This window comes from Arvicola amphibius, chromosome 13, assembly GCF_903992535.2.
Source record: "Arvicola amphibius chromosome 13, mArvAmp1.2, whole genome shotgun sequence".
NCBI classification, from domain to species: Eukaryota; Metazoa; Chordata; class Mammalia; order Rodentia; family Cricetidae; genus Arvicola; species Arvicola amphibius.
In genome coordinates, this window is record NC_052059.1 from 47,650,491 (window position 1) to 47,665,478 (window position 14,988).

General features: G+C 46.4%; 1 protein-coding gene across 1 annotated transcript in view; it reads right to left on the minus strand.

The window, feature by feature from the left end:
• The window catches only part of Adra1a (adrenoceptor alpha 1A), an 84,050-nt gene extending 78,716 nt beyond the window's left edge, over positions 1-5,334 (minus strand). The window contains 10 exon segments of the mRNA XM_038310391.1: positions 4,439-4,460; positions 4,462-4,533; positions 4,535-4,612; positions 4,614-4,652; positions 4,654-4,719; positions 4,721-4,821; positions 4,824-4,926; positions 4,928-5,053; positions 5,055-5,171; positions 5,173-5,334. Coding sequence (XP_038166319.1) covers positions 4,439-4,460; positions 4,462-4,533; positions 4,535-4,612; positions 4,614-4,652; positions 4,654-4,719; positions 4,721-4,821; positions 4,824-4,926; positions 4,928-5,053; positions 5,055-5,171; positions 5,173-5,334 — 886 coding nt within the window.
• Between the last annotated feature and the right edge of the window lie 9,654 nt (positions 5,335-14,988).

Below are 14,988 nucleotides of genomic sequence, written 5' to 3' on the forward strand. Positions count from 1 at the left end.
TTTTGTTTTTCTTTAGACAGTTTGCACGCAGGTGCTTCACTTCTCAGATGGGCATGCCCCCTTCCCTCCGGGCTTCAGTTTTGTTTCTAGTCTTTTCACTCTCGAGTTGCCTGGTGCAGATGGGTGCTCTCTTCTCTTGGGGTTTGATAACATAGTGGCATATTTATTTTTCTGTTCGCATCTTGTGTGAAAAATGCACTTAAGGCTGCTAATGAAAACAAAAATAACATCTCACTGATGGCCCAGCTGAAATGGCGCTGTCTTAAGAACCTGCTCCATCAGCGGTGGTATTCTAGAAGCTTCTGCAGTGATTTCCAGCTGAATTCAACGCTATATCCCTCAGCACAGGGTCCTAATACTGTTTGAGCACCAGCTGCTCAGGCCCATGTCAATTACTCAGTTCGTTTCTTTAGCTAGCTTACCAGGCTATGGAAAGCAAGGGCGTGCTATATGCAGCTTTCTTTGCTTTGGTATTTGGGACTTATCACGCGTTCATATCTCCTGGTAGAAACATCCTCACGATCCTTTGGTGTTAAGAGGAAATTGCCAATCACATATTGGTGAGTTTAGGTCTCCTACCTCACTGAGCTGCCTTCTGACACACTGTTAGCTATAGGTTCTCAATTTTCCTCTTGACTCTGCTGTCTTTTCATTTTTCATTTTCTTAAAATCATGAGTCCTTCTGTCCTAACATCTTTATCCAAGCAGTCCCAACTCCTTGAGAACGCGGAGCCCAGGAGGAGACTCTTCTAAGTCCCAGGCATCCACCGGAGCCCAGGTCATTACGCCCCATCTCCTTCAGAGCCCCGATTACCAACACAAACCTGAGGATCCAGGTATCCATCATCGCTGACTCTCTCCCCCATCCACTCTGTGTGGTCTGTGATCTGACGGAGTCCATGTTCATCCCTTGCAGATGCGCCCTTTTTACCCTGTTCTCTAGAACTCATATCGATCCCCAGCCACACTCCTGTAGCCTCCAGCCACTTAGCTCTGGGAGAGATTGTGTAGCCTTCTTCCCTGCTCTGTTTCATATTCATGATCATAAATTTCAAATAGGCCCTTGGGACTTTAGTGTCTTGACTAGATTTTTATAATATACCGACTCTCATCCCTGAGGTATTTCATGTCTCTTCTTTGCTTCTCAACAGACACATTCCTTATTCCTTTTTCTCACTGCTTAGGCTCACTGGGGCCATGGAAGCGTGCCAAAGAGATCTCTAATGCTCTCCTTCACTCCTTCTTGCTAGGGTGCTCATGTCCCTGGGCTTCTTTGTCATTTCCTTCTCTTGGACACTTTCTGCTCTTGTCTATGCCTTTGGTGTCCTGCTCTATCCGATCGTTCCCATCAGAATATCAACACCATAGCCTATTTTCCACCTTTGAGAATTGCCTCTGGATCTCTCAAGCAACACCCTTCCCCAGTTCCACTCTAGCAAAGCTCTTACTAAGAGTTGTCTATTTTTTCCTCGTCCCACTCCAACTTCCATTCTTCCTCGAAGATGCACAGCTGGGCTTTTGTTCCCATCACCTTACAGAAGCTATCAGCCTCACCTGACCACTGTCCCTCATTTAGGACCACCTCATCACCAAGGCTACCACTTGTGTATATGTGTCCTCTAACCAGGAGCTATGTGTGACACAATCAACTCTTCTTGCTTTTGTTGTTGTTGTTTGTTTTTTCTTGTTGTTGTTGGGGGGGGATAGTTTCTCTGCAACAGCCCCGGCCATCCTGGAACTCACTCTGTAGACCAGGTTATTTTTGTTTTTAAATATTCATCTTCTGCCTTGGGGGTTCCACATTCTCCTAATTTTCCTCCTACCTCATATGCTATACTCAACCTCTCTTCTGTCTGCTTTCCTCCCTGCCTGGCACCTCTGAGGCTCAGTTCTTCTCTGTCTTTTCTCTGGATGCCTCATCTCTGGCAGCTCTCCCTGTGCCTCTTACCTACGCATGTGTCCAAGTTTTTACTTTTAGCCCATCTCCCCTCAAAGCTCCAAGTTCACATGTCCACTAGCCACCTGGCAACCTGGCAGAGACTCGGGTGTCTAATAGACATCCCCAGCATAGCGGGAAAGCAAGGTTCTGATATTCCCCTTTCTCTAGCCCCTCCCTGCGCTCTCTCTCTCTCTCTCTCTCTCTCTCTCTCTCTCTCTCTCTCTCTCTCTCTCTCTCTCTCTCTCTCCTGTCTCTGTCAAATACATTACCATTTACCCAGCTATTCAGGTTCTGAGCCTAGAAATCACACTTGATTTCTCTTTTTTTTCCTCTTCCACATGTTCAAATTTGTCAGCTCCTCTTTTGAATGAAGTGCCCAGTGTGCTCACTACCTCACTTCCTCTACTTGTACAGTACACCAGAGTCCCAGACTCCCAGGCCTCACCACCTCTCTCCTAGACCTTTCTAAAGCCTCCTAGCTGGTCTCCTCTTTTCCACACTCCCTTGCAATCGGCCATTCTTCAGCCAGCCACCACCATAATCATTACAAATGATAAAGATGAGCCACTCAGTTGCTAAAACCTGTCCAATGGCTTCCAACCACAAGCACACAAGCATGCAACTTTTACTTGAGCATAAAGACCCCACATGATGTGACCTCATCTGTTCTCAGCCTCTTTTTGCGCTTGCCTCTTGCCCTTGCTTGAGCAGATGAGGTTTTCTCATCTTTGTACCCACTGTTCCCTCTGCCAACCCGTTCTTCCTTTCTGATTTCACAAGCTTAGCTGAGTCAGCGCTCTGCTTCAATATCCCTACACTGCATAAAACTTCCCAAACTACCTGTTCCATCCTCCTTATGCTAACTCTCTGACAGCACTTGTTAATCCTTAACTTCTTAGGGCATATTTGCACACATCTATTTCATGGGCAAGGACTTTCTGCCTTGCTCACCCTTAACGGCTAAAACAAGCATTCAGCAAGCATTTGTAGAGTAAGCAGGTACCGCTATAATAGTGTATTCTCAAGGAGACTGAAGGAGGAGGCACGTGGGAAGAGAAGTAAGCAGAGAAGCTAAAGAGTGTCCTCCAATAAACTCAAAGCTCCAGCATCCTTCCAGGAGAAAAGTCAGGAACAGTGACAGGCAGGCACAAAGGCCATATGGTGAGTTAGCCTCCCCTGTAGCCCTGTTCTACTGAATCCCACGACAACAGAAATCCAGTATCCCCACCGTCTCAAACTGTAGCTACTGGTCCTGGCTGGTTGTTGAGCGCTTGAGAAGTGGCTAGTGGGACTGAGAGACAGAAACTGGGGATAATTTAATATCAATCCACATTCAAACAGCTGTACATGGCTGGTGGCTATATCACTAGATAGAACTTGAAAAGCATCTTTCTTCCACTTGTTGGGGCAAGGTGATAGTTGCTGAAAAGTCTGATCAGTATCTGGGGCACAGTTGAAACTCAAAAACTAGACCTAGTATTCTCCCACAGTGTTGCAATATATGGTGCTGTAATTGATACAGGCCTCCAAGGAACTTCAGAGGGATTGTGTTATTATCATTATTCGCTATGATTTTGTGTTTGTGAGAGTTCATGGTAACCAGACTGTGAGTCTGTGTTTTAGCTTACGAACTAAAAATAGCAAAGGAGTGCTTTGGGATTGCATCGAAGGCCTTTCGGAGACAGGGGACTGTTCCGAGTGGGTCGGGTTATTGATACTTAGGATGGGCTAATTAATTTCGACAACAGTTAATTTTGCATCTGCAAAAATTGGATTTGCAGCATTATCATCCTGCTTTCAAGCTGCCATCCGCCACTTCCGGGATGATTCTGGAGAAGAGGGAGATCTGTTTTCAAACTTGCTGGTAAAAATGAAAGAGTGTTTGCTCACTGAGGTGTTATGGGGGGGTTCTTTAAGGTTTTAAATTGTGTTTGGGTATAAAACAACAATAACGACCACCAATTCTGTTGCCATGGTGGCTCACCATATTCTTCCACAATGAAGTCAGAAGACAAAATGAGCAGCCAGAGCCTAAGCAGACACCATAACTAACTATAACTAACACCGTGGAATGAACCACCTAACCGAATCCTGCTGCCACACATCTGTCCAGAGTAAGCACAGTCAGTGGTAATTTTCAAGCCAATAGGACTTTCTCCCACACTCATAGCGGAGCACAAGCAGTCTGCTTTGGGGACTCTAAAGGAATGAGTGAATTTAAATTAAACAGGCTTAAAGGCATTAAGAAAAGTTGACATTCTTGCTAAAGAGACCAGTGAATCTGTAGCATCCAGGAGCCTTCTTTACTGCAGCTGATAAAGTGACCTAGCACCCATTGCAAAGGGACACTGGAGTAGAAAGAGGGGAAAACTCTGTAATTCCCAGGACGGAGTCCTTCTGTGCGCTTTGAGATGCAGACCAGCCCCTTCCTCCCCAGTCTCCCACGGAGACTGCCCCTCCCCCCCGTAAGTGTTTAACAGTGGCGCTGAGAACACTCACCGATGGGCATCACTAGGAAGAAAAGGCAGCCAGCAGAGGACGAAGCAGCCCACCACGATGCCCAGAGTCTTGGCCGCTTTCTTTTCTCGGGAAAAACTTGAGCAGCCTCACTGAGAAGTGAGTCTTATTCTTGGCACTGGTGCACCCCCGCCTGCCTCCTGCTGGGACATTTTTTCCGGTGGATGCGGAGCGTCACTTGCTCCGAGTCCGACTTTGTCGGTCTTGAGGCCGGACTTGAGGCCTCGGCTTTCCCTCTTAGCCACCACGTAGACTCGACAGTTACATAACCAGGATGATGGCCAGCGGCACGTAGAAAGAGCCCAGCGCGGAGAACAGCACGTAGCCGGGCTCCTCGTTGATCTGACAGATGGTCTCATCCTCAGCGCAGGCTGCCTCCAGCCGAACAAGGGTCCGATGGAGATGACCAGGGAAAGAGCCCAGACACAGAGCAGAGCCCTGACGCCCCTCCTCTGGGTGACGATGGTGGGGATAGCGCAGCGGGTAGCTCACACCAATGTATCGGTCGATGGAGATGATGCAGAGGCCCATGATGGACGCTGTGCAACATAGGACGTCCACCGCCGCCCAGATGTTGCAGAAGACCCTGCCAAAGGCCCCAGTAGCCCAGGATCTCAAAGATGGCCGAGAAGGGCAGCACTGTGGAGGTGAGGAGAAGGTCTGCCACGGCCAAGTTGACAATGTAGTAGTGAGTCACTGAGTGCAGATGCCGATTGACAGGCCACTGAGAGGAATCACTAAGATGTTTCCCCAACACCCCCGAATATGATGAGTCCCCCGAAGATCACCCCGAGCAGAATGGCCTTAGAAATGTTCACTGGTGCTGGTGGGTGGGTGCAGTTGGAGCCTTCGGAAACATTTTCAGCGAGAAGCACCATGGTCCCAGGGAGGGGGGCAAGGTCCGGCTCTGGACGGGCCACTCTTGGTGGGGGGAGGGGTGGAGGTGGGAGTGAGGAAGCAAGTCAAACAACCTCAGCTTGGGGGAATCCTGCCAGCTGGGTTGGGCTGGGGGAGCGAGAGAACACACCTGTTGGAAACCACCCTGGGCAGCCCTGGGAACCCTCAAGAGGGCCACACTGAGTCACAGAGCATTAACGGGTGACATGGCCAGAGCTCTCTGGGCTGCTGGGGACCACTTTCCCTACCCGAGGCTTGCAACCAGGTTCAAGGGGACATGCTGAGATTGCAGTATCAGAGACTACAGGAGTTCGCTTTTCTGCGCTGTCTGATCCATCCTGTGCATTCGAATGTAAATTAGAAATTCACAAGTCTATTGCCAGTCTTTGCCGAAAGAGTAATTAAGTGTGGTTCAGCCGTGGAAGCTCAAAGGCAGGGACCCTGGGCATCTGGGCGCTGCCACTGGCCGGTAGATACTCTTAGCTTGGCCGCCTGCCTCTGGCGAGGTGACATGGGTCTGAAATGTTGCTTGAGACCGAAGTGGCCCTGGAACTTCGGTTTATCTGAATCCAACTGAAAAATACAAAAGTACAAAGAAAAAGGCGGACAGTGAGCCAGGCGCCCTAGACAGTCAGGCCCTGCTGAGCTCGCCCAGTAACCAGACTCCTGCTGGGAGCCCGCTGCTCTGCAGTCCGGGAGTGGCTTTGTGCGGCCTTGACACAGGCGGCGAGGGGAGCACTGGAGGGTTTAAGATCGTGTATTCTGTCCCCCTCCACAATCCTCCCCAGTCCTCCCCTCTGGGAGCCGCCTTTCGAGTGCTACACCTCCCCTCACTGGCCAATTTCAATACCCCAAACAAAACCACACCACCACCCCAATAATAATAAATTAAATAAATCAAAACAACCTTCCCACCTCAATAATGGCAACAAAACCCCAAGCTACAGTAGCTGAAAGCTGGATTTCGAGAGCCAGAACGGAGAAAATAAAACTCCCCAAACGCCCCCTCCCTGCACCACCACCCCCAGCTCAGCATGCTCGACTGCCGTTGCGGGTTTGTCGCACCGAGGCAAGTCGGCGGAATCTGGGGGATCCTCCGAGTCGCCTTCTGAACAGGTTGCACCACAGTCACCTGGAGAGGGCAGCCTGGGAGAGCGAACCTCAGAGAGCACGGAACCGCAGGGCCAACGCGCACGCTCACTCCCGCGGAATTGGCGCTCGTGGGAGCAGCGAGAGCGCGCGAGTCCGTCAAGCCACCTCCGAGAGAGAGCCAGGTTCCCAGCAAAGACCGATCCCCCAGGACGGAAACAGGGCCCTGATAGATTCATGCAGGATCTCGAAGGGGTGCCCCGCCCTAGGGATTTCAACCTCTAGCCACACCCGAGCCTTCTGGGGAGCTAGGTAGGAGCGCAATCACTCCTCGGACCAGGCTTTGTGAGTGGCAGTCACCTGCGGATTCCCTAAGGGTCTAAAAAAGAAGAAAAGCAAATCCGTATGCCAGCAGTCGGGATGCCTGAGGTTTTCTGGGCTAGGGGTTATGATCTACCTAAATAACTCGATTTTTACAATGACACACACCAGGAAACGTGTATCAGGAGTGCGGAGCTTGGGGACATGCACACTTTGTCTTTTGGGGTTAAGCCCCAAAGCAGGGATCTCAGGTGAAGGCTACTGTGAAAATCATAAGTTCAAGCCTTCACAGGCTATACCCAAATCACGGCCACTGCGGAACCCGCTTCCTCACACCCGGGTCTGTAACTGGGTTAAAATGACACTTGTTAACTAGAAGGTAACTTTCTCGTGGCAAATCGGGAAAAACGCAGTGGCTTGGGGCGTTGGTATCAAAGCGGGTCCCAAAGCGGAGACGCGGGGCTAAGAGGAGGTCCAGCGTCAGCTGGAGGCCGGGCACCACCTTGCTCACCCCCACCGGCCCTGCGGGATCCCTGCGCCCAGCACCCGCCGTGCTACTCACCTGCTTGCGCGGCTGCGGAGGTCCTGGCCTGGGGAAGAGCGGACCTTCAGTCCTCGCAGCCCCGGCTGCTTCTCTGCAGCGAGGAGAGGGGCGGTCTCCAAAGACCGAGTCCCAGTCCTTAGCACCCTGCTGACTCACCCCACCACTGCCAAGCACCTCAAACCTCCGGGCTCGCTTCTGCTTCTCCTAGATCTTTTTAAAAATGAAGAGTAATATCAAGAAAAGAAAAGGCAGGTACAGCAAGCCAATAACTCCACGATCCCGGTTTGATATCAGTTCCTGGACACTAGAAAAGAGCGGCCGAGGAAACTTTGCGGCTCTGGTTGACGTAGTACAGGCGGTAGCCCAGAGAGTACCGTAATCTCCAGCTGTTACCAGTATTCCTCTGCGGCAACCCGCACAATCTCATAAAACTCAGCGGTTAGCGTTTTTCTCCTTCCTGCCTAGCTAGATGTGGGTTCATCTCGCCCCTCTCCATTTCTCTGTCCCGCTCTGTCTCTCTTCCCCCTCCCCCTTCTCATTTTCTCTCCTCCCTCTCTTCAGTCTCAATTCCTCTCCCTCATTCCCTTCTCTGGGTCTACACCCACCAATGGACTCATTATATATATTAAAAAACAAACAAACAAAAACAGACACCCTTCCAAGTTTTTATTGAATAGATAATGTGTTTACAGAAATTCCCCAAAGGTTACTTTTAAAAATTAGACCAACTGATGGCCCGGGTTTGTTTAAGTCCGAAAGTGCATGGCTGGGGGTGAAGAATGTGTAAGTGCATGGCAGTATTTGCAGATGTTTAAAAAGTACACAAGACCAGATAAGATTCCCTAGATTTGATTGTAATAGTTTCAGGAAAATAAAGTCTACTAAAATATGATCCACTTTCATTTGGTTGGAGAAAGTTTTTAAAATTAAATGTTCTCAAGGCAGTTTCTGCTACAATGTAGTATCTTTAAGAGTATCTGTTTCCAATTCTCAAAAGAAAATGTATCCTCAGAGGAGAACTTCCTCTCTTCCTTTTTTTTTAATTATTTGAGTGGCAAGCCACAACACAGTCTTATTTACTTAATCTATTCTGACAAATTCCATGGTCTGCTTAACTTAGAACTTAGAATATTAAGAACCCACAAGAGTTTTCCCAGTTTAGAACCCGTTTCCGATGTCATCTTCTTTCTTTGTTATTGACTCCGACAGGACATAATTTTTTTGAAGTGCTTACTAGAATCCCTGCAGTGTGGGGATGCCGAAGTGACCTTAGGAGGACGCAGGGCTCAGCTGTGTGTAGCAGCTAGTCTCTGCAAGCCTGTTTGAAACTCTGGGTTAGACCACTAGAGCGCTGTGCTTCTACTCCCTTCTCCTGAGCAAAAACTGTGTTCATGTTCCAAAACAGAGATGCTGAGGACTTTTTAAAATAGCAGCATGTCACTGTGTGCAGAGACACAGCCATGGGTTGAGTTCTGAGGTCCTCTATACTGAAGACCTGTACTTAGATTTTGTTTCCCTTTGTACATAAAATCTCCCCAAGCTCATGTCTAGAGACATTTACCCACGGCCTACCACATTTGATTCGATTTGACTTTCATATAGCATTTAAAGTGTGTGTAAAATGGCTTGCTTCACAAACTGAATCTTTGAGTCTAGAAGAAGTCTTGTGGATGCGCAGACCAGAAATTCGACCCTTTTAACTATTGTCTATTAGTAGCTAGGGTACACGCTTTCTAAGATCCCCACCCATTTGGAGGAGGCTGCTCTACAACCCCTGAGACTCACTCCCTATCAAATAAATGGGGAAGAGTTCTTCTTTGGGAATCTCGCCCCCTAGAGGGAGATTGTTGAGCTTTGTATTCTTCTTGCCCTACATCATGAGCCATCATTCTCTTTAATATTCGTTCAGTGGTAAAGAAGGGAAATGATTTTTTCTGCAAGAAAACAAGCTCTGAAGGAAAAAAATGAATGAAGATCTAGGGAATTCTTAAACCTCTCAGCCCGACAAATGGGAGCACACCCATTCCAGCCACAAGCTATAGCCCAACCCAACAGCCACTCCCTGCAACCAAGTAGGTTGCAGCTTTTAAATGTCAATCTTTACAAAACAGACTCTGAGCACAAGCCTTCTGGTTGCTAGCCACCAATTCGTGAATGGGAAACCACTTACTCCTAGTTTTTTTTTTAAAAATCAACTCATATTTATTATACAAATGATAGTTCTAAAATGACATTTTTATTCAAATATGTCATGTACTTTGACGATATTCACTCATTGCCTTCTCCCGCTAGTTCCCCCAAATCTTCTCAAATAGTTCCCATTCTACGCTCCTGTCATATATTATATTTACATATATTACACTCATATATGTATAGAACAATTGCCACACATGAAAGAAAATATACAGTGTTTGCCTTTCAGGGTCTAGCTTAACATGATGGTTGCTAGCTCCATATATTCCTTGAAAATGACATAATTTTGCTCTTCATGGATGAATCAAACTCCATTGTGTACACACTGCACAGTTTCTTTGGCCACTGTGTAATGTGTGGCTAACATCAATGACAGACTCCTGGAAGCTATGTAGAAGAGATCGTGGCCGTGGAGACCCAAGGAGCAAGCCCCACCTCCTGTGAGGATTTTCTGGGTCTTGGTTTCTTAATTTTTAAAGGGAACAGTGAAACCCAGCAGGGTTGAGGGTGACGTCAAATGAAATTAGTTCTCTGGAGAATGTTGCTTGTGGTCCTGATTGACTCTTATCACTAATCTTATGATGAATTATCTTATGAATTTTTCCTGTACATTTTGGATTACTTTCATTTGAAATATGCATTGAACCTAACATAGGACATGGATGCTCAGCTTGAGAATTCACTTGGGAAAATGGGGATGTCAGACTTGGACCTGCTCTTCTTCTCTCCTGCATGGGAACCCCTTAGCCCAGGCATTCTGAGAGCCCCCCTGTTGGCAGTGGATCTTGACAAGTACAAACCTGTGGTGTCTGTCCAGAGAGCATGGAGACAGGTCTGGGTGCCAATAAGGCATAAGGCTTTAGTTTCTTGGACCCTTTCTATCAAGGAGAAGTCTGGAACCGCGGGGAGTCAGACCTGAGCCCTGTAATCCAGAAACCCCCGCTGGAGGAGAGGCTCCTCTGGCTTCATTCTGAAGTATGCGTGAGCAGGTGTGGCGGAGGTGGAGGAATGCCATTGATGGAGAGATTCTGGGAAAGCTTCCGCGTGATACCACTTGACCCAAGGATTGCAGGAGAAGCCAGATTCGGTTGATAGACAGAGATGCGAAAAACAGCTGAACAGAGCTGAGTCATAAGGGGGGCGTGTGTGTGTGTGTGTGTTTGTGTGTGTGTGTGTGTATGTGTGTGTGTTCAAACATTCAGTAGCATTAGAAGAAGCATTCTGATTAAAGAAGGACTGGCCAATCAGCAATATCTGACACCTTTGGCTGCTAGGATTGTGTTAACAACAAGTGAGGTTTGGAGGTTAAAAAAAAAAAAAAGGCGATCCATCAGCCTGCTCCTTAAAACAATGCACAATGGAATTAGGGCTATTTTCTGGGATTTATGTTTTGAAATGACGGAGTAGATGGCTTCACCTTAGCAACCACCATAGCGACCCAGCCTTATCCATCAATTCCCTTAAGGCTTAGCAAGTTAAAGCGGGAGGGAAATGAAAAGCATTGCTCAGAAGGCTGTGGACGAAGCAACAAATCACAATTCCCCAAATGAGTGTTATGTTCCAGTCCTCTGACAAGCCATGCAAACCACACAGCGCCCAGACACTGTGGGAGGAAGCTTCCTGAGATCATAATTCTGTCTTGGCCATCATTGCCCCAAACCACAGCAACCCCGGGGAAACAACCTACTCAGCCTGCCATCTTCGTCTTGCAGAACGCACAGCGGGCACATGGAGTCCAGTCAGCCCGTTGCTGCCCAGGCAACCTTGCTCTTGTAGAGCGCATCTGACTTGAGCCATGTCAGTCAAGGGCTCTTGGTCCCTGGATCAAATGGTCCCTGCCTCAAGCCTGCTAGCGCTGAGCATGTCGGACACACCACTAACCACCCATCTTCAGTCCTCTCCACTCTGTGGCTGGATTTGGAACTCCCTGCCTTCTCCGTTGTCATCCCCCGTTTCCCATCACAATCATTTCCTGAGTTACGTCTCCGCTGAATCCTGCTCTCTTCTCTGCTTCTTGGAGGAGTGAAAATTAATGCACAAAATGAGCTTTTGTGAGATTCGATAGTTCCTCTTGTCACAGGCCTTTAAAGAAACATATCATAGATCTGTTTACACGGAGAGACTCTGCATGCTAGTTATCCCGTAGCCATCACAAAGTGTCATGCGTGCGCCTAGGTCACCAGAAAGTTGCATCTCTCTGTGTTTCATGCACGTTACAGGAGTTTATGAGATTTTCCTTCTGTGATAGGAAGGGCGATCTCATGGAAGAACTCACCCTCATCCTATTGACTCTTTCAACTTCCCTTCCATGTTTAAGGCTTATTTTAGGACCTGTATTAAGTCATGTGAACCAGATGTGAAGTAATACTAATTTTGAAGACTCTCTGGGGGATAGGAGAGATAGCCCAGTCAGCGAAGTGCTTGCTGCGCAAGAGCCAAGGTCTGCGTTCAATTCCCGGAGCCAGAAGGAACTGGGTGTGGTGACACATGTTTGTAATTCCAGCACTGAAGAGGAGAGGAGCGACTGGAGGATCCCTAGAGATAGACTGACAGACAGACAGCTTAGCAGAACCAGTGAACTCCAGGACAGTGAGGAACCCCCTTCCCAACAAACAAGGGGGATGGTGACTGAGGGACCTCTAACCTACACACACACACACACACACATTTATATAAGAATGCACACATTTTTTTTTCATCCCAAGACAGGGCTTCTCTGTATAGCCCTGGCTGTCCTGGAACTTGCTCTGTAGACCAGACTGGCCTCAAAGTCAAAGATCTGCCAACTTCTGCTTCTCTAATGCTGGGGTAAAAGGCGTGCACCACCATTGCCCAGTTGAACACATATACGTCCCTAAAATATTTTTGGAAGTCTTTCTGAAATGAAGACCCTGCAGAGCTCTGGGACAGAGATGATTCTTAGTTCCTGCTAACTTCAGCTCAGCAAAAGGATGACGTCATCTGAAGACTTGAAACAGGAGAGGATTTGTGCTTTTTATTGAAAGCTAAGCTTGCCCTCTGGATCAATACCCAGACCTCTATCCAGTCTTGTTAATTTAACTGCCAACGATGCAGCCCTTCTAGAAGTCACGAGACATAAATTGGTAAGATGGTCTTGTTCCTCATATCAGCAAAAATCAAGGAACAACAAATTGTACTACTTAAAAAAAAAGTTCTGAAATGGCCTTTATCATTACTGCACTCAATAGGAGCAATCAATGGCCCCAACGGAGAGAACTCTAATACGCTTAAGAGAGGGGAAAAAGGAAAAAAAATGAAAGGTTAAAAGTTGGCTGATCTGATTATCACACCAACAGTAACTAGGAAGTCACCAAAAACCCACTGGATCTGTCGGCCCCACGCATACTTTTTCTTCTATAATGGCCTTAGGGGTGTCCTGCCATCACTATAGAAAAGTAACCAAGGAGGAGGGTTACGTAATCAGCTGAGAGAAACAAATGAAATGAGGTCTTGGAAACAGGGACTCCTCAGCATTTATTTGCAATTTTTCAGTCAATTTCTAATGACGTAAGTTAAATGCTATTTTAGATTAACATGGTGGGGGTTGATCATAAACCTTCTGGAGGTGACCACACCAAATACATAAGGTTTAAATTAAAACAATGTATTCATCTTTTTATCCAGCTTCAAGGTTAGATATCAATCTGCTCTCCTATAAGATTTGTTTCTTAGTTCCCGTCTCCAAAAATTCTGCAGCTAACAGTGGTCTATAGTGAGAATAGCAAGATGGATGGATAATCAAATTATTCATTATGATAAGTCAGTGCGTGAGAGTCTAAAGTGTCCAATAATGGTTGTTGGTCATTAGAAGCAAAGGTGAATTAAGTCAGTTTATTACTTCATGTGGATCTGGATGCTGCAGGGAGTAGATTGGACCCAGAAGGGCTTCCCGGGAGAAGGTGGTAAAAGGCCTATTGGCCGCACTTGAGATTTTGGATAATTGGGACTAGGGAGATGCTTTTAACATGACATCAAAAGCAGAACTGGTGAGGTGGTTCAGCAGCACAGGTGCTTGCTGCCAAGTCTGGTGACCAGAGCTGGATCCCTAGAACTCTCATGGTGGAAGAAGAAACTGGCTTCTGCAAGTTGCCCTCTGCCCTCCACACACAGGCTGTGGCATGTGCGCGCGCGCGCGCACACACACACACACACACACACACACACACAGTAAATAAACACTAAAAACCCAGAACTTTTAAAAAATATCAATGTGACTTGAGCCACATTAATAGCCAACATTTCATTATAATAAAAGGAAGAAAGTGGCAGTGTTGAATTACAACTTTAACTGGGAGAGAAATCTTTTAACAAACTATTGTATTTTTTTTTAAGAATGTGTATCTTCTCTTGTTTTTCTGGACACTGTTGTCCTGGGAGAGTCTGTCAAATGTCCATCACTTGGAGGCAGGAGATTGTGTTTCAGTTCTGGTTTTAGCATTTTCTCTTTGATCTCTATCTGCTTGGTTAGGATGCATCTTGTTATCAATAGTCCCGTCCATTTTCTTGAAACTGCATTCTTAGTTTCCCTTGTATTTATTTCACTTGTTTTTATTATTATTTCTTCACAATTTCATATGCATATATATATATATATATGTATATATTGTCTTGACTATATCCCCTCTTCCATTACCATTTCTAGTCTTTCTCTTATCTTCCCTTTAAGGCCACTATTGCACCAATGTACCCATGTTGCCTGGCAGGTTGGCACTGCAGTTCTGGTCATCAGACAGTGCTGTGCTGTGTGTGTGTGTAAGCTATTTTTCACTTTTAATGAGAAGAATGTTTGGGGACAAGAGAGCAGCCTGGAGAGTTTTCATGCCTTTGGGGGCACACAGAGGACCAGGGAGCAAAGAAACTGGAAGAATCAAGTTTCAAAATATCAAGTTGTTGTTTTTTTAAAGCTATGGGTATTAAATGCTACATATAAATAATGCTGAAGTATATTAAAGATAAAAAGACCAAGTGTAGAGCTGGAGATGGTTTCTAATGCATATTTTATAAATGGCTTTCCTCTGGCATCAGTGCACCTTTAGAGGGTTGGAGGAGGACTATAAAGTCGGTTTTTGTCAGCGGCAGCAGTTGAGTGCTTTTAATACTGTTTAAATGCATTGGGCTGGGAAGTGTTACAGTTACAGCTTTTATTCATTTGCATGTAACTTTTTTCTTTACTGGGGTATACTATCCTAATTATCAGCAAGATCTAAATTTTTCTCAAGAAATGAGTCTTCAGTCATTTTATTTTTAGGAGGACAAAATCTTTGGCATTTCTAATTGACTTCTCAAAATATTCTTTTAGAAAAATAATTTTTCTTTTGTGGTTTTTAGTCCATTGAATGAGAAAAATCAAGAAACCACAACCCTCCCCCCACCCGACAAAGTAGTTTCCCATATAAACAAAATCTCAGTTTCTAAGAAAAGCTCGGAGCTTACTAATAATTTATGATTCAAACCAATATTTCTTTAG